Raw genomic sequence first — 23,708 nt, 5'->3', positions numbered from 1 at the left:
CTCCTGCAGCGCCGACTCGAGCTCCCACCGCCACTTCGCCGCGACTCTGCCTCCTGACCACAACCTCGTCACGCCCTGGCTCGCCATCGCGTCAACGGGATGTCCACCAACGCCGAGCCAATACCGACTGCACTCGAACCTCGAGCGCCGGGAAATGACGCCCTTCGCAACAATCCGGATGGGGCGCAACATACCGAGGCTGCGGCCCCTTCGCTCACAGAAGCACTGAGGTTGCGTCGCAACCTGCTGCAATCCCTGTGGATCGGCGTGCGACAGCTTCCGCGTGGAAGGCGCATCGTGCTCCTCATCCGCATCTGCGTCTCTCTCGCCCAAATCGTCGCCTTCATCCCCATCCTTTCGCTGCCTGGCTCGCATCGCATCTCGCCCTCGCACGAGGACGGCAGAGTGTGCAACCCAGACAGCCTCTTCAAGTATCTCGTCGTCCACATGGTCCGTCTCGCCCTCGACATCCCTGTCGAGCTCTACCTCGGCCTCAGTCCGCACCGCACGCGCCAAGGTCGCCGAGCCGGGCCAGAGGCGCGTGCCATCGCCGAGCGCGACCGTCCACTGGGCTCCGAGTACCTCGACGTCAAGGTGGGCAAGATCAGCACGCTGCTCGGCATCGCATCGCTCGTCATCTTCTTTGTGGGCAACGCGATCGTGTACAGCAGCACAGAGTGCTCGCGCAAGCCCGCAGAGGCAGTGCCGCTCTTCTGGTCCGCGCTCGCCTCGCTCGTCGTGGTGTACATCTTTATCGTCGAGATCGCCGTGCTGGCCTTCTTGATCGTGTGCGCGCTGCCGCTGCTCATCGTCATCATGCGCGCGCTCGGCCTCAACCACAGACTGCCGCAGCGAGAGCTGCATCCCGAGACGGGAAAGATCGACCAGCAGGAAGTCGATAAGCGCGTCAAGCTTGTGTATTATACTCCGGCCGAAGCGGACGATGGGAATCAGCCCATGGATCAGATATCCGCACAGGAAGCCAGCACACCTGGTGAAGGCGCTGACGCGACATCTGCCCTGCAGCCGTCAAGAGCCGGGATGGGATCGCGGCAGGCCACGCAGGACTCGCTCGCGAGCGCCTCGCATCCTGTGCTTGGACGTTTGAGCCGGCTCACTCGGCTCATTGTCGCACGTCGGCGCTCAGGCCCGTCCGCCAACGGCGAGTCGTCAAAGACCGCTGCATCGATACCAGCCACTGCCACCAGCACACCGGCAGCAGAGGGCCGGTCCGCAGCGCCTCCCGGGGCCACATCCGGCCAGCGACCGGGGCTCAAGTATCCGCTGCATCCGCTGCCGGCGCACCGCGCAACATGTCCTATCTGCCTGTGCGACTTTGAGGAGCCCGAGGCCGGGCAGGAGCCGGAGCCGGAGCCGCTGCGGCTGCTGGCGTGCGGCCATGTGATGCACCGCTCGTGTGTCGACCAGTGGCTCACCACCGTCTCGGGTCGGTGTCCCGTATGTCAGAAGGCGGTCATTCCCGATGCCGACGAAGAGGCTGCTCCCACTGCGCCCGCCAACGAGGCGGTGGAGATGCAACCACTGCCCTCTGCAACGCACTGACACCAATGACAAGCAAACACAGTCGCTCCAGACCTTTTTGGCAGAGATTGTGCATGAGTGAAAAAGAGTGTGATGCGGCATGCAAGCGAAGGGGGACGGGGAGCTTATGCGGGTGGATGGAGGTCGGGGGTATCGTCGATGTCCCAGCTATGGACGAGTGGTTTGGATCCAGCGATCTGGGCGAGGTTGTTGTACGTCTGTTGTTCCACAGCGGCTGGATCGTCGGATCGGGCGTTGGCTGTCGAGGGGAACTTTTTCGCCTTCTTCTTTGCGCCCCGTTTCAACGCTGCCGAATACGACAATCTCGCTCCTGCTGCCGAATTCACTGATGCTGTATCTTCGGTATCTTTTGGCCAAATATTAACCAGCTTGGAAGTAGGTTCGGCTGGTGTTGATGGACTGCGCACCGAGAGTCGTAAAGTATGAACGGGGGTGACGTACTTGCCCCCTGTTTCCGATGCTGGCTTGTCTGTAGATTCTTCGGCGGTGGGAACAGGTGAGGATGTGAGGATGGATTGTTTGTCGGCATGTGTTTTTGCCGATTCCACGTCGACCAGTCGAGCAGATAGGTCGTCGAGGATGTTTCGCAGGGTATGTTCGTCGTACGCCGGGGTGGGGAGGATGGATTGGGGTTTGCGTTTGCGCTTCGTCTGTGCTGCTGAGCTGTCTGCAATCGACCCAGACCCAGACGCTATCGACTGCGATCCATCGGCGAGCAGAGGCGTGCGCTCATTGGCGTCGGCTGCAGACCAGGCTGGTGACCGCGCATGCCGTGAGCCAAAACAGCACGGTAGCAGGATGCTCAGGATCTGCTCCATAATTCGACCCCCAATCCGCTCCAGCAAGCCCGTAGAGATGTTTGAACTGCGTCCAGTCGGCGAGCGAGCGTATTGTGGATGCCTTCGTACTGAGCAGTGATGAGAAGTTGCGGAAGACGTGTGCGGTGACGGTGATAGAAAGGTGTTCGAGACGCAGAGTGGTGGAGACAAAGACAGCTGCGGGTGAGAATTTCGACGGCGCAGCGCACAGGCCGGCTGACTCGCGGCAGCAACTGCAGCTTATCCACCCAACCGCATTTCGCCCGCCAACCCCGTCGTCCGCCCCGCAGCTCCACATGCAGGACGGTTTCGAGCCGAATTTGTTAGATCACCCGCCCAAGCCCCACCATCTCGAGCGCTCGTTTGCGGATGGTGGCTTTCGATCAAGCAAAGGTGGTCCGCGGGGCGGATGCGGATGTGGATGCAGATCTCGCCCTCGGAGCTTATTGGTGGGACAGCCGGCGACGCACGGGTGGTCGGTTGAACCTTGTTCGACGGGAAGCTTTAATGAAGCGTCACTCAGCGTCAGGAACGCGCTGTCGCTGTCACACGAACGGATTCTGAGCTCTCAATCGTGAATCGAATTTCCTGCGGCACACTATCGCGAGTTGAGCATGTAATGGTACAAAAGGTGCCGACTATAACTGTCCGTGGCGCCCTGGTCTAAGCGTTCGCTGCAGCGCTGGGGGCTGCGGCGATTTCGGCCGAGTCGAGGTGCTTGTCCTTGGCCTCGTGCTCGATGAAGCGGGCCTGTTCGATCTTGCTCTTCTTGATATCGAGTGGCCAGAGCAGGAGGCAACTTGCGAGCGAGAGCGCGAGCAAAAAGTAGAACGGCGACGACGCATTGCCCGTATCGTCTGCGATGGCCTGCGTGACAAACGGCCCGATGAACGCGCTCGTCTTGCCGACCAGCGAGAAGAGGCTGAAGAAGAGGAACTCGTACGACTTGGGCGTCACCTCCGCGATCATCGTCTGAGAGTAGGCGTACCATGGACATACAAACAACCCGTAGAAGGCTTGATAACAGTAGATCTCCCACACGTGATGGAAGCCAAAACGTTGAGTGAAGATGCCAATGAAGCCCCAGCCTTGCAGTAAGAGGGTAAAGAAGATGACCCACCCGAACATGAAGAGCGTGGACAATTGCCATCGCTTCTGGATGAGCCAGAAACCGTAGATGCCAACCGCTTGCGCTGCAATGCCGACGATGAGGAGCAGGTTGAGCTTGGTGGTGCTGAAGCTGACCACCTGGTTCTGAATGGTCGAAATGACCGTGACCGAGGTGTTGAGGGCGTCGGAGAAGAGGAAGTAAAAGACGAGGTAGATGAGTGTCTGGCGGAGGTGGCGCAGATGCTTTGCAGCGAGATACGCCTGCTTGGCTGCCGCCGTGACGTAGTTGGTTCCGGGTGGGAGGGGTTGTCCAGGCCTTCGCTTTTCGAGCACGAACCAGGGGATGGCGCAGAGCACCCATACACTGGCGCCGAAAGCGACGACGGCGGAAAGCGCCTTGGTGTTGGAGATGGTGTCTCGGTCGGCGTGAATGCCGTAGAGCATGCCCTGGATCACGGCGAGCACCACGAGTTCGCCCACAGAGCACACGGCAAAGGCGATGTTTGAGATGCGGTTGATCGCCATGGTCTCGAGCAGGCTGTACTCGTCTGCTGTCATGCGGCCGTGGTTCGAGTGGGCACCTGCCTTTGCTTCGGTCTCTGCCGCGTGTTCTGCTGCCGGAGTTTCGCCCTTGTCATCGGCCGAATCGGCATCCGCCTTTGGAGAAGCAGTGTTCGAGTCGTTGAGGAGCCGTGCTCTTGCGTCGCGCATGTGCGGCAGATCCCTCGCAAGACCTGGGAATGCGGCGGTCCAGTAGCTCAGGCAGAGCTGGTAAGTGATGATTCCGACCATATACAGTCCAATAGCCGTCTGCCACTGTTCCGGATCCGTGACTCCGAGCCAAGCGAAGCTGACGGCGATAGCGACGACGGTGCTTGCAACGAGGATGTAAGGTCGGTTTCGTCCATAATCGGCAAAGCTTCCGATGACCAAGAAAAGCACGGCCTGGATGGCGAAAGAGAGGCCGTTGCACAGAAGCACGATGCTCTCCACCGTGCGCTCTTTGCCGGCAAAGCGGAGACGGCAGTCGGGCTGACCGTCGTTGCCACACATGCCGGCGCCGAGGTTGGTGGCCTGCAGATACAGCAGGTTCTGAAACTGCGAGGGCGCGAAATTATTCCTCTTTGTTGGATTGCACAAGTAATCTCGCAGTTCCATCTTCGTCGAAGCAGTTCGCACTTGCGACACACAGATTTGGGTTGCGCGACTTACATCCAGTAAGCCGCACTCGAATTACCCAAGGGGGGAAATAGGACCCGCGCCCACGGTGACGGACGCGCCAAAATCCAGGTTGCGCGACTTGGATCGCGCAACTAATTTCCAGGGTCCAACCTCAAAAACTCGGGTCACGCTCACTGACCCGAAGCCCGCGACGTCGAATACTGCTCACCGCCAATGGGGCTTCACCACCCCAAGACCAGCCGAGACGACGAGACCAATCATCAGTCAGCGCGACTTTGACGTCGCCCCCGAGACCTGATCAGACGCCCTCGGGAACCATGGAACGATCACGAGTTGGCCGGAAGCCACCCTGCCGATCGTGCCAGCAAGCGTCGGAGCGAAGAACCACCAATGCTGGTTACGCGACTCCTGGTCGCGCAACCGCGATTGGCTGGAAAGACGACGAGTCACACCTCCCGAGCCATACTTGCTGGATGATACATCGCGAGAACGACGCTCGACACGGACAGCGAGTCTAGGAGAGAAAGACACTGGATTCGCTATACGACGACGGGCGCTAGACCCTAGCGACCTCTGGAGAGTGTTATGCTCGAGGGGTCTAGCAACCTCTACGGGCGTGGTCGGGTCCGGTGGAGAGGCCTCGGGCGTGAGATACCGACGTGGGGGCCGGTAGTGTCACTGGTAGGCACTAGCGGGTCGCGCTGGGTGTGTGGGAACACGGTCTGAGATTCCGGTGAGCACTAGGTGCAGAATAGAATACAATCGACAAGGTCAGGAAGAAAGTGTGCGCACCGGGTCCGGTTCCCCTATGCCCGGGCGCGGCGTTACCGCAGCAGACCGGCCGGTCGGTCCGCCGCCGGTCGGGCGGCGTAACAGAGAGGCGGGTACGAGGGCACGACCAAGTGCCCCTCCTCGCTACATCCCTCCCGTACGGAGATCGCAGATATATATAGCGCACTTAGTCGAGCACCACTTCGAAATCATCATCGAATCTCCATCCCCCTGACGAGGACCCAAGAGACTGAGCTCGAGACCACTCGCGAGCAGACTGACTCATACTTCCTCACCCATCTCTCAAGTCGCGCCCACGCGACTCACGTTTCCCCGGCGCACCGCGTGTCCCCAACGCATCGCGCCTCGCTCGATCCCTCAACCTCTGCCCTAAGAAGAGCGAGTGCCCGAACGACCCTAGCAGCCGACCGACGATATAACAACGTCTGTCCCGGCTAGGTAACGTTTAAGCCCGCTACGTACTTTGGCCAGGATCGTACGCGACCAAAGTCGCGTAACCGCGATCTCCAAGTAGCACTCATACCTTGACATCCGTCAATAAAGGGACGGACAAAATCATTTAGAACAATTGGAAAGAGCGGACAGGAATTGCTTGGATGCGAAACATGAAGAAAAAATGAACATGAAGAAGGAGGAACTACTGGCTCGCAGAGCCTGAGGCCACGACTTGATCTTCGGGATAGATTTCCAACATCATCTTCTGGCGCCAGCGCGACGCGTCGGCAGCATGGTCAAAGAGTCGAGTGTAATGAGCAGGTGGATTGACCCTTGAGTCGGTGACGACGGCCTTGAATTTGCCTGGGTGGTTGGTATCAAAAACAACACCGAGGTAGCCCGTGGCACTCGTAGGCTTTTGGTTGCGGTTGTTGATGGCGTAAGTAGTACTGCGCAGGTTGGAGCGCCGAGCATCCAGTCTGTTGCCGTTGATATGGTCAACACACTGGTGTTCGGGCTGACGCGGGCAGACGAGCAGATGCAGTGGCTTGTCCAAGACGACCGGATAGCCGTCACCCCTATAGTAGATGGGATTCTTACGAAACTGCATGTAGATGTCGTCGTCCACCAAAATTTTTTCGCCGTTCTTATCGGTTAGGAAGGCAACTCCTTCGGCAGTGCGAGGAATGACTACGTCCGCTGCCTCCTTAGCCTCTGCCTGCTTCCGCAGCCTTTCCGCCTGTCGAATCTTTTCGCGAGCCTCCTCTTCCGTCGTGCACCGACCAAGCCTCTTGCCACGGAGCATGGGGTAGAAAACCCCGTTTGCCCGCTTGACATGGCCTTGGCCCTTGGAGGCATACGTCTTTTTCTTGAATCCACTGAGAAACTCCTCATCACTCACAGACAGCTCGACCTCCGTCTCCATGTCTGCCATCGCATCCGCACCTTCCTGACGCAGGGCCCTAATGCGAAAGGCCTTGGCCGCCTTTGCGCTGGGAAACCCACTACCAATTTTCTTACCCCGGGCCTCCGCCGTAAACTTGTTACCGTTCTTCCAGACTCCGCGGTAGCCTGACTTCGGCCTCTTCTTGAGGGTTGCGTTCATCGCATTGTCCGACAGGGAGACGGCTCGCAAGTTCGACCTGACGTTGTTCAAAGGGTTTTGATCTATATGATCAACCACCATGCCTGTGAGAAAAAATAGAATCAGGTGAATTAGCGTGCGCGCACAAAAAAAAAAGGAAAACGAAATAAAAAAGGGGGAAAAAACTGACCTTTAGGCACCGGGTCGGTGAAGACCAACCGATGAAGGTCTTTCACCATACGTTCTTTGCCCTTGCGATTGGCAATCGCGTGTTGTCGGTTGCCAACGGACACCCAAAAAGCGTCGAAGATCCAGGCGTCTTCGGCCGAAACCGTGACGAACGCCTTGACGCCATAACGAATGACCTCCTTTGAAACGCTGTTGGTCTCGATCGTTGGGGGCGGAGGGGCTCGTCCAGCAGGAAGAGACATTGTGTATGTCAAAAAAAAGGAGGGGGGGGAGGCTAAGGACTAGAAAACGAAAGGGGAAAACGGGAGGAGGACAGGTTACCGTGGAAGGTATTCTGCCGGTTCGATGATGACAGGGGTCGACAATCTTGGACGACCGGGGGTATATATGGTTTCAGATGCATATAAAGTCTCTAAGAGAACGTCGATTCTTTGCGTCTCTGACAGAAACTCATTGCGTTCAATTGCTATGCACTGGCTCCATTGGCGTTGGGCAATGCGCGGACAGTGAGACCTGTAAGAAGGGCCGAGCGCCAAGCGACATTGATCCATTGCCGGCGTAGATCCAGCGGCGACCACAAAATCTGATGAAACGAAGCCAAGACATCGCATACTCGAATCTCTTTGCTCCGAGTATCGTTCTGCAGGCAACAGTGGCTTGACGACGCATGGAGCTCGACAAGGCGCCCATCGCATACGGCGTTTGCTCCGTTGTGTTAGCACACATGCAAGTATTAGCGGGTTGAAGCGAGGGTGCGGCCAAGGATATGTACAGCACATTCGCCGGTTGCACTCTCTGACGTGACAACGATGAGGCTTGTTACACACGGAAGCTCAATGTGGCGCTGTAACGATGCTGTTGTTGAGGTTGCCGGACACGCGGCCTCTAAGGCTTGACACGCATGTAATCTCAACGAGCAACCTGGGAATGAGAGAAAGGGCCGCACGACACGGATGACTAGAGAGCATGTAATCTCAACAAAGGACATTGTCAATGGCAGAGTTGGGCATGCTGTGGGGTCGGTCGCGACTTGAATGACACAGACACAATTCGGTGTCCGGAACATTCGATATTCGCAGTGTCTGACAGGCTGTCAAATTGAGGTGGTCGCGTCTATGCGCAAATGGCGCACGGAGTCTTCGAGAAGCTCGATCGCCACAGCATATGCTTGCAGCGCTTCTTTCATGCCAACACGATGCACGCCCACTGGCGCGCTTTCATGCCAACATCGGCGTCTGATTTTGAGTGGCGTAGTCATTCACAGCAACGATGTACGCCCACTAGCGCACTGACCCTTCGGAGGCGCTCTTGCATTTCCGCCGCCACTGTGCACGCGTCCCGGAAATTTATTGTGCCAGCGCGCAGTCCTCATGGTGTCGTCGGTCCACCGTGGTCACTTATGCGTCCCAAAAATGCGATTCTTGGGCAATCTAGAGCACGTCCAATCGCACACATCAAACGCTCGACGAGCTCGGCGGCATACATGTACCTGTACTTTGTAGTAAATTGTAGTAAATTAATGCCGACTGAAAAATAAACGTGTCGTTTCCGAAAATGAGATTTGAGCGCCTGTGCAATTTACGCAAGAGCACTCGACACGAGACGCGCAAACAAGAAAAAGAAATGCCGCAAAAAACCTCGTGCGAAGATATGCTCTATGCGCTGATCAATTCTGTTTCAACGGAACGGGCCCATCGCATCGTTGCCTCGTAGAAGGAAAGCCGGTGTCAATGAGGCTTGATCAACCATGATCACTGTGGCTATTGTGGCTGGTGTTGCTATTGTGGCCGATGTGGCTGTTGCCACGGACCGCTGATGGCGTGATTCATATGAGGGATCAGCGTATCAATCCACTTGCAAGGCCTTGAATGCGAGCTGTGAAACCAGCCCCGACGTCAAATCGCCAAAGACGCTCGCTCTCGGTGAGATTTCTGTCGAAGGACACAAGTCTTTTGCAATGACTCAGTGTCCGCATTGCTAGTATAGCACCATATGAGACTCGAGCAAGACTGAAAATGACTTATATAACCTGCATTCCTTGAACTCTTGACTGTGCTTTTCATTCTTCGCACGGCAAGTGTTCCCCGTTCGGCAATCCCTCCGCCTCCTCCCCTCATTCTCTGTCTGTTTGACCATGTCCCCCTCCGTCGGCTACTCCGTATCCCCCATTGTGGAAGAGGGAAGTATCTCTAGACGTGTTGGCGATGCTCTCGTCACGGTCTCCGCCTGCAATGCCGACGTATTCGACAACTTTTATCTCTACAACATCGCCAAAGGATACGTTCTGACCAGCCCCAAGCGTGGTTATGGGGCGAGCGTTTCGCTTCAACGCCGAGTTTTTGCTGGGCCAATCCCTCCAGGTAAGTTTGCTTTTTTCATTTCTTTTAATTGCCGATTATCCTCGTACTGTACAGTACTGTACAGCGGTTCATTGACATCATCTTTGTTCCCGCCTCGCCCTTTTCTTGGAAGGCTACATTGTTGACCACGTTGACCAGAACCCTCTAAACAACGTGTTGTCCAACCTCCGCCTGCGACTTCTTGAGCCGCGCAGCAACTTGCTTGTCGTGACGGGCGCAAATCGACCCAAGAAACCCTCTGCCAAGGTCACTCGTAAACAGGTGACTGCTATGATGGTATATAGGCGTCAATTTCATAATTTTGAAAAGGCTGCCCACTGGCGCCAAAGGAAAGCTGAAGAAATCTACCCCGAAAATTCCCCCGACACCTCTGAAACCGAGGAAGAATAGCTTCCTTTCACCTTTTCGTTCCCCACCTTCTTCATTTTAACATTTTCTGTTTTTCCAAATCTTCGCCACGCTCACAAGGAAATGAACAAATCCTAGTATGATTCAGTTGCCGATGTAGTAGATGTAGAAGGCCCACAGCTCGGTGCGGCTGGTGACGAAACGTGATTCGGAGGCGTCAGCTTCTTGTCCGTTGGCGAGTAGCGCTGCTGCATATTGCTTGCTTCCTGTGCTGCCGCTCTGTTGGCTCGAGGCGCCATCCGAGAGGCGAGGCATCGAGATTTGATCGTCATCGGCTGTGGCTGCGGGGGCAGTGGGCGCCTCACCCTGTGCTGCCGGTATACTCGACATGGTCGGGAGCAGCAGAAAAGATAAAAGGAGTTGGTGGCGAGAAGAAAAAGGGCGCCGCACGGGTGCAAGATGAACGGAACGGGAGTGCTGCAGGGTGGGATCGCCGCGGACCGCAACTACAGCTGGCTTGCAGGGGCTTCTCGCTATTCCCCTGCTCGACTGTGTGAGAGGATGTTCAGGCACGGCATGGAGGCGCATGGGCAGCCCCACGAGGCGGGCTGGTTGGGTGTGGCGAGCATACGCCGCGCGCTCCTTGAAAGTGGCGGCAGTGGCAGCCGCAGGGACGCCGTGCCGTCGGCCAAGGGCGGCGAGGCGAGAAATGCGTCAAATTTCGCCATGGAGCTGGGGGCGCAGGGCGAGAGGCCTCGCTTGAGAGGATGCATTGTTGTGAAGAAACTTTTTGCTCTCCGCCTTTCCCCGTCGGCAATGGCTATCATGGCTGGAACGTCAAGGGATCAGATCGATGCGCAGCATCTTGTACAAGGCGGCTCAAGAAGATGGTGCTCGAGGGTTTGACGCATGCCAGAGTGGCACCGTTGCTTCGCACAAAGCCCGGCCAGGGACCCTGCAGTCTGGTTTCAGAGACCCTGCGGAAAGGGTCGTGCAGCAACATCTTTGCCAAGCGCCGGAAAAAAAAACGAAGTATTGTAATGTTACATCCTGCTTTATTCGGTCGCAGTCTGGGAATCACGAATGTTTTTGGTCGCCGCACCCAATTCGCCGAAGGACACCGTGTTGACTTTGCTAGCGTGGCCCCCGCTCCAGGTGCAGACAATGGCACCAGACGCGAGGCGATTGCCTCACTGTACATTTTCAAGCTATGAGCAGGCTACCCAAGGAAGCGCTGTACAGTTGGTCTCAGCAAGTCAAGCGGACCAGTCTGGGAGTTCGACACAATCGCAGGGTCATGGAGAGTTGGCTGTGAGGACAGTTGCGGCGCTGAGCGAGAGACGACTGTTCAGCAGCAGGTGTTGCTCATGCGGGCTGTGCAGACTGGCAAACAAAATTCAAGAAGGGGGAAAGAGGCAAAATCGAGGCCGCTGCAGCCGGCAGGCGTGAACTGGAAACAGCGCCTGGCGACTCGACTCCACACGCAGCAGGCAGGCGAGCGCGAGCGCGAGCCAGCCCGAGCCTGTGACGAAAGCTCCGAGTCGGATTCATGCAGCTCAAAATGAAGATCCAGGGGCCAGATCGACTGTCCGACTGGCTCGGAAGCGCGTGCCAGCCAGCCCATCATCCCCAACGCCGTGGTCTGGACCCATCGTCGTCGCTCGCCACCATCGTTTCGTTTCGTTCCGCATCGTAGAGCCAAACATCCTCACCGGCGCACCTTGCTGGATCTTCTCCCTGGACTTCATGCTTTGCACCTCCTCGCCGCCTACACTCATCTAGACGAGCACCCGTGCCAAACCCAATCTACAACGCCTCCACATCCGCTACGCCTCCTACCGCAACAAGCTCATCGGTCGACGACGTAATCAATCTCGAAGCTCGCTTCCGAGGACAAACGACAACGCTCATCTCCGAGACAGGTCCGCCTCTTTCTCTTCGGCACAGTCTATCCGTGGGCCCATCCAACCCCACAAGATCAAACTCAAGCTCGTTGCAGCTAAGCCTAACATGCGTAAGTAAGATGCCGACTCTCCGAAAACCGAAGTGCCGTCTTTGGAGTCAGTAGCGCAGAACGTCACACAGACGTGCATCGACTCCAATCTCTGGACTGGCCGGCCAGGAAACGTGGCTTGTCTCGGCGGTTCAGGTCCGGGTTTCGTGCCTCGTTGCCGTGCGCTTCCCAAGCGCTGCAGGTCAACCAAGGGCGGGTGTCAGTGCTGCTTGGGATTCATGGGTTCGGCCGACGTTCTGCTCGCAGCAGCGCTGTGCCGATCGTGCGCTTCTTGGCTTGCAGCATGCGGCTTCCGCCACGCCTAGCTCAAACTGCAGGCACGATCTGCTCGGTCAACGGACGGTGGTGCAAGCGTATAACCCGAGCGTGAGGCTGCAGAGATATGGCCACGGCTGCAACTCGGCGTGCTAGCGGATAGCTTGGCTTCGACCGGCGTGGTTGAAAGGCTCAGCCAGGAGCGCTGCAGCCACTGCAGCGTAGCGGAAACGCCAAGCCACCCGACGCAGCCAAGCCCTGTGCTGCTCCGTGCACCAGCAGCAGCAGCCGCCACGTTCAAATTGCAGCGTCGGCCGCCTTACAGCCTGTGCAGATCGGCAGCCGATCGAGCGGTGTTAGGCCCAGCGTCGACGCCATTTTAGCGAGGATTTTTGGGTGGTGCGCGTTGGCACGCGTGCGCGCGCAGGCCAGAGAGTCCAAACAGGCGTGGCGGTGTGAGAGAGCTGCCCCTCGAATTCGAGCTGCCTCACTCTGCTCACGCGCGCCACTCTGTCTCGGCTCCCCAAATTCTGTGCAACGCTCGCTGCTGGGCCTGCATAGCCCCTGTACCACTGTCGTCTTCAGAGCCAAGCAGTCAGCCTCTCGCCGCTGAAGCCTGTCGTCCAGTGCCCGCCCATGGTTGCCCACATGCGCACCGTCTGCATCAGCGCGCCCTGTTTCGCTGCCAACTTGGCCTCGCTTTGCCTCGCTCGCCTCTCCCCTCGCTGTCTGTCCCCCGCTTGCTGTACGCGACCTGCGCGGTGCATCTGTTGTGTGCACAGAAATTACACATGCACCAGCTGCCCGCGATCGCGCGCCCCTTCCCGGTCTTATACAGCACCGCTGCGCCATCGTCGGTCCACTCTCCTCGTCCCCGGCTCCCCTGCGCTCGTTCCGATCCTGAACATCGCACCACCATCACCTCTGCACTCGGAAGCTACAACCTTGATCGCTTGCTGACCACCCGCCGCCGCCGCCGCTTGCTTCCGTCCTCCCTTCGCGTTGCTCGCGCGATTCCGCTCCACCAGCCTACCCATCGTCAGACCACCAGGCGGTGCTTGCTGCCCTCTCCGACGTGGTCACCGTCAGTCCCAACCCAGACAACTCGCGCAACGCCGGCTTCTCCCGCCACGCCCATCATCCTTCCTACGACCCGGAATCATCCTACACCGGCCTCCAGCCGCTCCCCATCACAGAACCGCCCCCCATGGTCCCCGCAAAGAGCCCCTTTGAGGACCGCAGCCTCCCTCCGCCCCCAGAGGTGCCTGCTAAGACCTCCGGCACCAGCATGGCCAACAAATTCGCCAACGCCTTCCGCAGGACCAACGCGGACGACAAGGCCAAGAAGCGCGCAAAGGACAAGCGCATGAACGATGAGATCAACAAGACCGCCGCTAGGACCAGCCGCATGGACATCATCGACCGCCTCGATCTCTCGGGCATCAACGGCTCCAGCATGTTCCACCACGACTCGCCGTACGACGCCTGCGCTCCGCACATGAACAAGGGCAAGCGCGCCCCCGTCGGTGCCTTCGACCCCAACGTCGACCCCATGACCGGCCTCCCTCGAAATGCGGCGGGCGCAAAGCCTGGTCGCACTGGCCGCGCCGGTGCAGCCGATGCGCTCGCCGCCGACGCCAGCCCGGCCGACGAGAAGGCAGCTGTACGACCTGGTGTCAACGCCGCCGGCGGTCGAACACGAAGCTCCACCGCCCCGCTCGTCCCTTCGCTTTCCATGCACGCCGAGGGATCGACCACCGAGCTCCCCATCGACGAAGACATCGACGCAGACCGCGACGCCGAAGCAGAACGCATCTGGCGAAGTCGTCAGGGCTACCACACCCAGCCGTCCAACGTGCCCGACAGCCGCTACGACGTCTCGAATCCCAACGCAGACGTGTGGGGCGTGAGTGCAGAGCCATGGCAGGATTTCGCGCAGCCCAAGCAGCGAACCCGATCCACGCTCAGCCCCTACTCGGCCGCAGGAGACCGCAGCGGCACCACCAGCGCCGCCAGCAGCGTGCTCGACATGGAGGCCATCATGACGGGCAAGAAGAAGCCTTCGCGTGCTCAGCAGGACCTCGACGTCGGCAGTGCCAGTCCCTTTCCCGAGCCCAACTGGGACGAGCGAGCGCCCGCGGGTGCCGATGTGCCCAAGCGCAGCAAGAGTCTCATCAAGCGCATTCGCAGCATGCGCGAGAACCCCAACGTGCCTCCTCCCGAGGATGGCGCCGTCGAGATGCGCGACCGCCGTCGACGGGCGGCGCAGCACAAGCACTCGCCCAGCACACCGCCGACTGCGGTGGGCGGCCAGTCGTCGTACGATTCACGCGATTCGCGCGCTGCCGCCGACGCGGCTGTATCGAGCGGCAGCTACGGCCGTCGCACCGGCCGCACCGTTGTCACGCCCAACGAGAGGGACGTGGTGACGCCCCGAGCGCAGCACGACGATGACGCCTCCTACTTTGCCGCCAACGCCGACTCGAGGAGCGGCGCACCCCGTTCACCAGCAGCCGAAGGCTCCGGCCTCACCCGCAACGGCAGTCTCTTCAACAAGCTCCGTCGCGGCCAAAAGTCGTCGCCCAAATCCGCAGAGCGTCCAGCTGCCTATGCTTGATCTCTGTGTATCTGCCTGGATCTTACTTGTTGCTAGTTTTGTACCTTTGGCTTTTGCTTTTGTTTTTGACGCTTCGTTTGAAACCCCGGCAGTACGCCCTTTTCCTTGTCTCTTGATCTCCACTCTCATCGCTTCACTCGCTTGCAATACGGACGCTCCTTTTTCTCCCCCGCGCCGAGCATGTGCATGTCTTCCGAGTAGGCTGGATTGACCTAGGAGACACATCGGAAAAGTTAAAAATCTGAGGGAGTTTTCGCAGGCCGTCTCGTCCTGGCGAACTTGCATCGAGCACAGCCCGGGGAACCCGCAAAGCCGCTGACTTTTGTCCCCCTTCCACAGTCCCATATCGCAGGGACGGGAACAGAAGCTGGATAATCTGTCCGAGGCCGGCACTTCTGTCCTGGCTGCAAGGAATTGGAGTTCGCTGGCCAACGTGCTACCAGCTCCCCGGTTCCTCATCTTCGCTGGATCCGTCAGTGAGTGCTTTTGCTTAGGACTCGTCGTCGAACATTAAGCAGACAAAAGGAAGTTGTCTGTTCATGGGGCGCGATAGACCTCGTACATGCTCACATCCAAAGCACGGATGGCATTCAAATGACAGACATGAGACATGCTTCAGATGCGCATCCTCCCCGTGCCGTTGCAGAAATCCTCTGCCTCTGGATGTGATGTGCAGGATTCAACGGCCAAGTTGACTCGACGACCATCAACATGAGTCTTTTTTTGATGTTGACATTCCATCCGCAGCTCACTGCTCGTCCCGGCAGACGAATTGCTTCCGTACGGTTCGCATCTCCCGCTTAATCGTTCCGCAAAGCACTGCGAGTGTTCGCCAGAGTGGCGATGCGGAGTTGGAGCCGACTCGACGCTCACAATCCTCGCTGCACGCTCGCCTTCTCCCGAACGGACTCGAGCGAAAGCCAGAGATCCGCCTTCCTGCCCCGCTCTTCTTGTCCGCAGCTTTCAGCGTGCGCTTTCGTCGTCGTGCCCAAGTGCCACCGCTGCGCAGCGCACGCTTTCCGCACTCCAGCCTCCCGCCTCAAACTTGGACTTTGCTCCAACTCGCTCATCACTCAGCTCAACCGCACAAAACCTTCGCAGCTCGAGTGAAAAAGAGTGGCATTGCAGCTGAGCCGCGCTCGACACGCTTACGCGGCTGCATCCGCCTGCATCTCGTCCGCCGGCGCGCTCGACTTGGGCGGAACGTCTGCCTGGAGCAGATCCTGGCGGAGCTGCTCTCCGCTTTCGTCCTGCGCACTGTCGCCCGCGCGCGTGTCGTCGTCCTCATCGAGGCCGAGGCTGCGTGCCTTTCGGAACAGCTCGGCTTCTTCGCTGAGCTGACCCTTTGCACGGTCTTCGCCCGGCGACCTGGCCAGAACTGCACATCCGTCGTCCTCGGGCACTTCGCGGTCGGCCGCGGTCGTATCGATTCGCAGCCCATGCATTCGGCCCACCACCTCATCTTTGGCCTCCGCCTTGGACCGGACCGCACGCTTAGCGGGTGCCGAACCTGTGCCGTCGTCCGAATCCGACTCGTCCGAATCTGCAATCGAGAACGCAGGCGACGACAGACCCGAGTCCACCTGCGCCTGGTCGGGCGTGGTGAGATGCTGCGTAGACGCTGCGCTCGCGCTGGAGCCAACCACACCGCTGGCTTGCAGACCTGCATCCACGGCGCGCACGTCAATCGCAGGTGCAGAGCCGTACCGATAAAACTCCTCGAGCCGCTTCGACACGTCGCCCAGCTCGTCGTGCACGGCCAAAATCCGCGCCAGCACCGTCTCGTCCTCCACCGTGCCCGCCAGCTCCGCCAGCCGTCGACGCAGCTTGGAACTCTGCCGCGTGAGGTCCTCGACAAACTCGCCGGGCGGCGTCACCTTTTGCTCGGGCGCCTCGCGCTGTCGCTTCTCCTCGCCCGTCAACAGATCGCGCAGAACGTTCTGACACTCGACCGACGCACTCAGCAGACTCTCCACCGCCGCGCGATCCTTGGCTGCTGCCGCCTCCTTGGCCGTCGCGCGCGCAGTCTCGATCGCCTTGATGCGCTCGTCGTTCTCCCTCGCCGCGCGCGCCACGACCGACTTGTAGATCGGTGCCGCAATCGGCTGCTTGAGCCCCTTCTGCGTCGCGCGCTGCTGCGCCAGCTCCGTATTGCGCACACAGCTCTGCAGGATCTCCTGCGAGAGCCGCGCAAAGTCCGGATTGTTGGGCGGGATGTTGAGGTCCAAGCATCGCAGACTGCGATTCATCCGCAGCGACACCGCCAGCGCCATGACGCCTGCAATGTCAATCTCAAAGTTCTCGGCGAGATCCAGGTGGATCAGACTGCGCGCCTCGGGCAGGAACTCAGCCAACGCAATCGCCGCCTCGGACGACAGATCAGTGTCGTTGAGAAAGAGCCGCTTCAGATTCGAGTTGAGCGCAAACGCTGTGCGCAGCGTCGTGATCCCCTCCAGCCCGGGGCCCGAACATGGATTGTGGCTCATGTCCAGCGTCTCGAGCGTCGAGTTGTACTTGAGCGCCTCGGCAATCGCCACCAGTCCGGGCATCTCGATGTTGTTGTCGCTCAGATTGAGCACGCGCAGCGTGCGGTTCTTCTTGAGCACCTGCGCCAGGTACACCACACCGCCACGAATGTCGTTCGACTTGAGATCGAGCGTCAGCAAGTTGCCCACGCGCGGCAGTTCGGCTAGAATGCGTCTCGCTCGTTTCGCCTGGTAGATCGACACGGCTTCCTCTTCGCTCATGCCGGGAGCCAAATTGCGACGGATCTCGAGCGCTTCTTGCGGCGTGATCTGCGAGTCGAGCTCGCGTCCGGGGCCCGCGATGCTGGTCTGCATGGCGTCCTGCAGCTGCTCCGTATGGGCTCCGTAGAACGTGGTGGATTGATGTGCGCCTGCTCCTCCATTCGCGTACATCGGGCTCGGCATCTTGCGCGAGGTGATGCCACCGCCAGGGCTCGACACGATCACGGGCACCTCCGGCAGGCCAGGAGAGTAGCTGCGCGTGCGTCGTGCCGGGCTCGACTGAGCATCTAATGGTCGGAGGGTGCGTCCGCTGCGATCGTGAGCGTCCACTTGCGCTTTGGAGGGTGTAGTCGAAGCGCCGTTCGCATCAAAGTACGACTTGCCCTCTCGCTGTGGCGTGCCGGTGGGAGTCGGGTCGTGTGGTGGGACATCCGGGTAGTCCTTTAGCATGATGGCGAGTGCCACGGAGGCCAGCTGGCCGATCTTGTTGCGGCGGAGTGACAGATGTCGGATGTCAGAGAAGCGAACCGATTGAGAGAGCATCTCGAGCGAGGCAGCCTTGAGGCCGCAGTTCTCCAGACGCAACGAGATCACCGCGGACGAAGGCGGGTCTGGGTCGTCCGAGACATCCCTAAGCAATGGCGCAGTGGGCATAAGTGGCTCGCCCGAGTTGTCGAAAAACTCGTCGTCGTCGTCTTCGTCAGCTTCGCTGTCATCCCCATTGGATGCAATTCCGGCCTCTTGGCCGTTCGTCTTGGTCCCTGTTGCTGCGGCTGCCTCTCCGCCTTTTGCACCAGCAACCTCGCCCGTGGAAGCTGATTTGCCAGGTGGAACCTGCTTTGACGCCCGCTCCTGCGTCATCGCCGCTGCTGGCTTCGTAATCACGGCGAGCAGGTGCTCTAGCGAGGTCCTGTCGATGGAATTCTCCGAGAGGTCGAGATAGCGGAGTGCGCGAGCTCTGCGCATGAAGATGGCGAGATAGCGCCAGCCACGGAAGCGAATCTTGCGGTTGCTGGCGATGCTGAGGTTGGGCAGGGTGCCCGATACAAGGAGCGCATGGAGGATGGATTTGAGGCTGTCGTCGGTGAGCGCACAGTTTTCGAGCACGAGCTTGTTGAGACCAAAGTCGATGCTAAGCAAGTCTGCGATGGGCTCGACCGCGTGGCGATCGAGTGGCACAAAGGAGAGGTCGAGCGTCTTGAGCGCGGGCGGCGATGACTGCGCGGCTTCCTGGAAGACGAGACGCATCTTTTTGAGCGGATGCTCCTCGCGGGTGCGACAGCATTCGCGGTAGAGCGCCTCGAGCTCCTCGGGTGTCCATGGCTTGTCGCGACGTGCCTTGAGCATGCGACGATGTTGCCTCTCGATGCGGAGCCGGGTGAGATCTTCATCTTCTGGCGTGCCAGCCCCAACGATTGGGTATGTGACAGCCATGTGAGATACCTGGAATTGGACCTTCTTGAGCGGAGCGGCGGACGTGGTGGCGGCAGCGACGTTGCTCTTGATCAAGGTCGAGGAGGTTGAGGAAGATTCCGAGTCTGCGGTCTGCGACGAACTTATTGAATAGCCTGAAGATGAGCCAAAGGTGCTGGTGCTGGCGCTTCTGTTGGACGTCGCGGAAGCAGCGTTTGGCTTGGAGGGAGAGTCGCTGGAAAGCAGGCCGCCAACCGAGGTAGCATTGGCACCTCCAACATTGGCCGCGGCACCGGCAGCAATGCCGCCAATTCTTCGAAACATGCCGCCGATGTAGGATGCGGTGGCCTGGGCCGTGCTGCCTTGGGGCAGGGGCACCTGCATGTTGACGCCCTGCTGCGCGAGGCGCGAGTTGATGTTCTCGAGGATGTCTCTGCGGAAGGAGAAGCCTTTCTGCGGCGGCGGTGCGGGCTTGAGGATACCTTTTGGTTTGGAGCTCATCTTGCGCTTGTATACGGATCTGCGCACGGGGCTGACGGTGGTGATGATGGACGAGGTGAGCTGTGGCTCGGGCGGTGAGGGAGCCAAAGGTGATTGCTCTGGCTGTACGCGCGTTCCCGCATGTGAAGAGCTGGCCTCATCATGCGAGATGGAGGGCAGTGGCTTGTCGTGGTCGGAATGCTGGGATGAAGTCGAGGATGGCGTGTTTGCGAAAGCGTCGGCAGATGAAGTCGGAGGCGTGGAAGCGTGGGGAGCCGATGCTATCGATGAGCCAAATCCACCGGGCACGACTGGGCTTTCGATGTCCGTGGGAGACTCTGTAGACGCTGGGGCTGGTGACGGCTCCGAGACGGGCGTCGGCGCGGGTTGGGATGGGTGAGATGGCTCTGCTTCTGGCTGGTTGATTGTTGTTGGGCCCAGTGGGCTCGGGTCGGACGGAGCGGACATTGTGCGAGAGGGGAAGAAGTCCTGGTCGTTAGCTCGGACGAGCCAAGCTTGAGCGACCAAGGACGAATCAGATGGATCGAGACGTCCAGTGGCAGAGCATCCGGCGTGTGTTCATCCGACCGGCGTCGCGGGCGAAGAGAGAGACGTGGGTGTATGCTGAGGGTGAGCGTGGACAGAAGGATGAGTGCGGAGGCGGAAGGACTGGAGGAAAGAAGGGCTGGTGGTGGATGCAGCACATGCACGCCGTCGGTAGGCGGGGTTGTGCTTGGTGAGGCAGCCGCGAGAAAGCAGCAGCAGCAGCAGCAGCAGCAGCAGCAGCAGCAGGTGTTGGACCGCGGAGGTGGAATGCGAAAGGGGCCCTCTGCGTTGTTGGTGTGTGCACCGACTGATGCATGAAGAGCCGAGTCGTCGCCAACGCACACACATGCACTGTGCTGTGCTGTGTTGGGTTGTGCTTTTCAGTTGGACCGCGTGTCGGGTGTTGGCTTGGCTGAGCCGTCGAGTGGTCGTTCTGAGCTGCACTGCCAGATCGCGCGAGTAGGCCGCAAAAGCCGGACCTAACATCTGCAATTTTGGCTCGAGGCTCGGATTTCGGACAAAATTGCAGCTCGAGAGAGGTAGGATGAAGAGATGGAAGGAAGCTGCTTCAGGCTTGTCAACCGGACTCCATCCGCCACCGCCTCTCCACCTCTCCAGCATGAGCGACGCTTCCGAGCAGAGCCTCGACGCTGCTTCGGCACAGGTCGCATCGACCTCGTACCAGCCGCGTCCCGCTCGTAAGCAGGTGTCCGCCGCCAAGTTCAACGACATCCGAGAAGCGTTCAGTGCACGTCCCGAATCGGCAGGCACGTTCAACATCTGGTACGAGAACTACGCCGGCGTCGACAGAGAGGAGAACGAAGCGCAGAAGGCCAAGCGCGAGACACGATGCGACATTGCGCGCGACTCGGGCTACACCAAGGCCGACGTGCTGCTGCGAACCCAAGCCGCACGCACGCAGCAAGGCGCTGCGATTGCGCCGGACGAGGCTGTCTACTGCTGCATCCACTTTGCGCGCGGATGCTGCCCACATGGCGTCGACTGCAACTTTTTGCATCGCTTGCCGCGTCCCAACGACTTTCCGAGCCAGGGTCGCGACTGCTTTGGTCGCGAGAAGCTCGGCAACTACAAGGATGACATGAGCGGCACTGGCTCCTTGTCCAGGGTCAACCGCACCCTCTACGTTGGCCGCATCCACGAAGAGCACGGCATCTCTTCTCCAACCGTCCACAACGCTGCCTGGCGTGACGGCGGCAAGACGCTCAAGGGCGGTCGCAGCGTCAACGAGGCACGAGGCAACAACGGACCGCGTCCCAAACAGGATGCAAGGACGTATCGCCCGCAGCACAACTCGGTGCGGCCCGAGACGGACAATGCGACCGAGCGCGTCGTGCGTCGTCACTTTAGCGAATGGGGCGAGATCGATCGACTGCGCGTGCTCAACGGACGCTCGTGTGCCTTCGTCACGTACAAGTACGAGGCCAGCGCGCAGTTTGCCAAAGAGGCCATGCTCAACCAGTCGCTCGACCACGACGAGATCATCAACGTGCGTTGGGCCTCGGACGATCCGAACCCTGCGGCACAGAAGCGCAATCAGGAGCAGCTGCGTCGGGCGGGCGAGCGTGCCATCATGGCCGGCATGTCAACGCAGGCCATCGAGGCGCAGCAAGCGCTGCGTGCACTCGAAGCGCTCGATGGTTCCGATGCCGATACCAATGGCAAGCGACGCCGTATCACACGATCAAGTCAAGATGAGGAAGACGAGCTGCGAAGACTCGACGAGGAAAATGCACGCGAGTGGGCCGAGATCTTGCGCGAACGTCAAGCAGCTCAGGCTGCTGCACAAGCTAGCCAAACTGTACCAGCAGCCGCTGCCGTCCCTACATCGGAAAGCAAGAATGCAGCTGGATCAGGCCTGCTCAATGCCGAAACCATGTCGAACCTAGCATCGCTGCACAACCAGCGTCAGAAGGATGCCCCAGCGACAAACGGTCTTGGCAGCTTGGCCGCCTACGGCAGCGACAGCGACGACGACGCATGACCAAGCTCCGTCCGCTCCATGTTGCCGCATACGAAACCTCGCTCGGCACTGTTGTATTTGTACCCTCGCATCAAGGATACCATTATCATCTTTCTTGAGCTCATTCACGGCTTCGTACGAGCCCTGTGAGATAGCGTTGGAGCGCCTTGCTTGCTGGAGGAGCGCTGGGGCTTGCTTCGGTGGGACCGAAAACGAAGGCGAAAGAGGGTGATTTTTGAAGCATCGAAAGTGTTCGACTTGCAGTTCACACACCTTTGCGATTTTTCCTCGGCTGCCGAAGGCTGGTCCGTGCAAGCCAAGCCACCTTCGCAGAGTGGAGGCAAAGTTGGCCGGCATGGCCGCAATGCAGCGGCACAGCCGTCAAGGTGCCTCGAATCCTCGCAATGAGCTTCAGCCAAATGCAAAGCGCTGTGCAGATCGGCTGAGGTCGTGCGACCTCGTCGTCGTTGTCAAGAGTGAGCTTGCGGCCGATGCGGTCGTGGCTAAAGGGTTTCGGCCTCCACAACCCGCAACCCTGCACGTAGCCATCGGTGCTACAGCGCTGCGACACTTCTGCACTCCCTTCCACTAACCAACACACCACCCTTCTCTCCACCGCCTTTCGGCTCAAGACAACACACCAACATGAGCGACGCATCTCCTGTCAAGCGTGCCGGCTCCACCGCCGACACTGAAGAGGACTTCTCGACGGTGCCCACCACCACCGCTCCGTCGGAGAGCGGCTTCGAGGACCTGAGCATCTCTGAAACCGACTCCAACGTGCGAGTGGCTGCAAGCGATACTTCCTCCACTCCCGCTGCCGCTTCCGAGGGCGTCAATGCAGCGGTGCCAGCAGCGGCGCCGGCACGCCAAGCGGACGAGCCTGCTGCGCATCCCACGCGCGCCGATAGCACCTCGCTCACCTCGAGCACGTCCGGTCTGGTGCTCTTTGACCTCACCGACAAGCCTGGAGGCAAGGCGTGCTTCTCGCCCCACACCATCAAGACCATCCTCGACCTCAAGCTGCTCAACGTCGGCTACGAGCGTCAGCGCCTCACGTTTGTCCAGATCCGCAACGAGCTCTCGGAGCGCATCGCCGACAACGTCACCGTGCCTGCACTCGAGCTCAGCGACGGCTCGCACATTGTCGACTCTTGGGCCATTGCCGAATATCTCGAGCGTCGCCACCAGGATGGGCATCGTCTCTTTGGCAGCTCGGCCACCAAGCGCCTCGCTGCCATGCTTAACCAGTTTGGCAAAACCGTGCTTGCGCCTCACATCGGTCCGCTTGCCCAGCGTGGTGTGCACGCCATGCTTGATGCCGAGTCGGCCGACTACTTTGCCAACGTCAAGATCGGCCAGCCGCGCTGGGCCAAGGTCTCGTCCATGTCGCAGGCGGATGTGCAGAACCACGTGCAGCAGGCCATCGCAAAGCTCGAAGTGGTCAATGCAATGCTCACCTGCGAAGGCGGCACCGACTCGTCCAATGGAGCTGTCTCGTACTCGACCCATAGCGCATCGACTCCACAGCCACGTTCGAGCAAATCAGTGTGGTTTGCAGGCGGTCAGGATCCGACGCATGCCGACTTTGTCCTATTTGGCTGGTACGTCTTTTCGCGCGCTGCGGGCGCCAAGATCGCAAACGAGATCTGGACCGCACACAAACCCATCAAGCGCTGGCTCGACGCAATGCTCGAATGGTCCGGCGACCTCGCGGATGATTTTGTCTAGTCAAAAACCCCCTCAAGCCAGCTGACACTGCACAATTGAATGG

The 23,708-nt window shown here is 59.5% G+C and overlaps 10 protein-coding genes across 10 annotated transcripts; 5 read left to right on the top strand and 5 right to left on the bottom strand.

The window, feature by feature from the left end:
• Window positions 1–99: 99 nt before the first annotated feature.
• On the top strand, window positions 100–1,563 carry PAN0_010d3996 (uncharacterized protein; the record flags this gene model as incomplete). The annotated part of the gene is made up of 1 exon (XM_014800452.1): window positions 100–1,563. One exon carries the CDS (start codon window positions 100–102, stop codon window positions 1,561–1,563), a length of 1,464 nt encoding a protein of 487 aa, XP_014655938.1.
• Window positions 1,564–1,667: 104 nt separating this feature from the next.
• On the bottom strand, window positions 1,668–2,381 carry PAN0_010c3995 (uncharacterized protein; the record flags this gene model as incomplete). The annotated part of the gene is made up of 1 exon (XM_014800451.1): window positions 1,668–2,381. The coding sequence occupies one exon, from the start codon at window positions 2,379–2,381 to the stop codon at window positions 1,668–1,670; it is 714 nt and encodes a 237-aa protein (XP_014655937.1).
• Window positions 2,382–3,044: 663 nt separating this feature from the next.
• On the bottom strand, window positions 3,045–4,649 carry PAN0_010c3994 (MFS general substrate transporter; the record flags this gene model as incomplete). Its single annotated transcript, XM_014800450.1, has 1 exon — window positions 3,045–4,649. One exon carries the CDS (start codon window positions 4,647–4,649, stop codon window positions 3,045–3,047), a length of 1,605 nt encoding a protein of 534 aa, XP_014655936.1.
• Window positions 4,650–6,102: 1,453 nt separating this feature from the next.
• Window positions 6,103–7,415, bottom strand: PAN0_010c3993 (uncharacterized protein; the record flags this gene model as incomplete). The annotated part of the gene is made up of 2 exons (XM_014800449.1): window positions 6,103–7,088; window positions 7,175–7,415. 2 exons carry the CDS (start codon window positions 7,413–7,415, stop codon window positions 6,103–6,105), a joined length of 1,227 nt encoding a protein of 408 aa, XP_014655935.1.
• Window positions 7,416–9,307: 1,892 nt separating this feature from the next.
• On the top strand, window positions 9,308–9,923 carry PAN0_010d3992 (uncharacterized protein; the record flags this gene model as incomplete). The annotated part of the gene is made up of 2 exons (XM_014800448.1): window positions 9,308–9,533; window positions 9,646–9,923. 2 exons carry the CDS (start codon window positions 9,308–9,310, stop codon window positions 9,921–9,923), a joined length of 504 nt encoding a protein of 167 aa, XP_014655934.1.
• Window positions 9,924–10,025: 102 nt separating this feature from the next.
• Window positions 10,026–10,271, bottom strand: PAN0_010c3991 (uncharacterized protein; the record flags this gene model as incomplete). The annotated part of the gene is made up of 1 exon (XM_014800447.1): window positions 10,026–10,271. One exon carries the CDS (start codon window positions 10,269–10,271, stop codon window positions 10,026–10,028), a length of 246 nt encoding a protein of 81 aa, XP_014655933.1.
• A 1,171-nt stretch (window positions 10,272–11,442) lies between these two features.
• On the top strand, window positions 11,443–14,767 carry PAN0_010d3990 (uncharacterized protein; the record flags this gene model as incomplete). Its single annotated transcript, XM_014800446.1, has 4 exons — window positions 11,443–11,553; window positions 11,664–11,895; window positions 12,712–12,771; window positions 13,179–14,767. The coding sequence occupies 4 exons, from the start codon at window positions 11,443–11,445 to the stop codon at window positions 14,765–14,767; spliced, it is 1,992 nt and encodes a 663-aa protein (XP_014655932.1).
• A 1,148-nt stretch (window positions 14,768–15,915) lies between these two features.
• On the bottom strand, window positions 15,916–19,875 carry PAN0_010c3989 (RNI-like protein; the record flags this gene model as incomplete). Its single annotated transcript, XM_014800445.1, has 1 exon — window positions 15,916–19,875. The coding sequence occupies one exon, from the start codon at window positions 19,873–19,875 to the stop codon at window positions 15,916–15,918; it is 3,960 nt and encodes a 1,319-aa protein (XP_014655931.1).
• A 697-nt stretch (window positions 19,876–20,572) lies between these two features.
• Window positions 20,573–21,955, top strand: PAN0_010d3988 (nuclear mRNA splicing protein; the record flags this gene model as incomplete). The annotated part of the gene is made up of 1 exon (XM_014800444.1): window positions 20,573–21,955. The coding sequence occupies one exon, from the start codon at window positions 20,573–20,575 to the stop codon at window positions 21,953–21,955; it is 1,383 nt and encodes a 460-aa protein (XP_014655930.1).
• A 624-nt stretch (window positions 21,956–22,579) lies between these two features.
• Window positions 22,580–23,665, top strand: PAN0_010d3987 (uncharacterized protein; the record flags this gene model as incomplete). Its single annotated transcript, XM_014800443.1, has 1 exon — window positions 22,580–23,665. The coding sequence occupies one exon, from the start codon at window positions 22,580–22,582 to the stop codon at window positions 23,663–23,665; it is 1,086 nt and encodes a 361-aa protein (XP_014655929.1).
• Window positions 23,666–23,708: the final 43 nt, after the last annotated feature.

The sequence above is a fragment of the Moesziomyces antarcticus genome, assembly GCF_000747765.1.
Source record: "Moesziomyces antarcticus DNA, scaffold: scaffold_v10010, strain JCM 10317, whole genome shotgun sequence".
Taxonomy (NCBI): Eukaryota; Fungi; Basidiomycota; class Ustilaginomycetes; order Ustilaginales; family Ustilaginaceae; genus Moesziomyces; species Moesziomyces antarcticus.
This window is presented reverse-complemented; position numbering and strand designations above follow the sequence as displayed.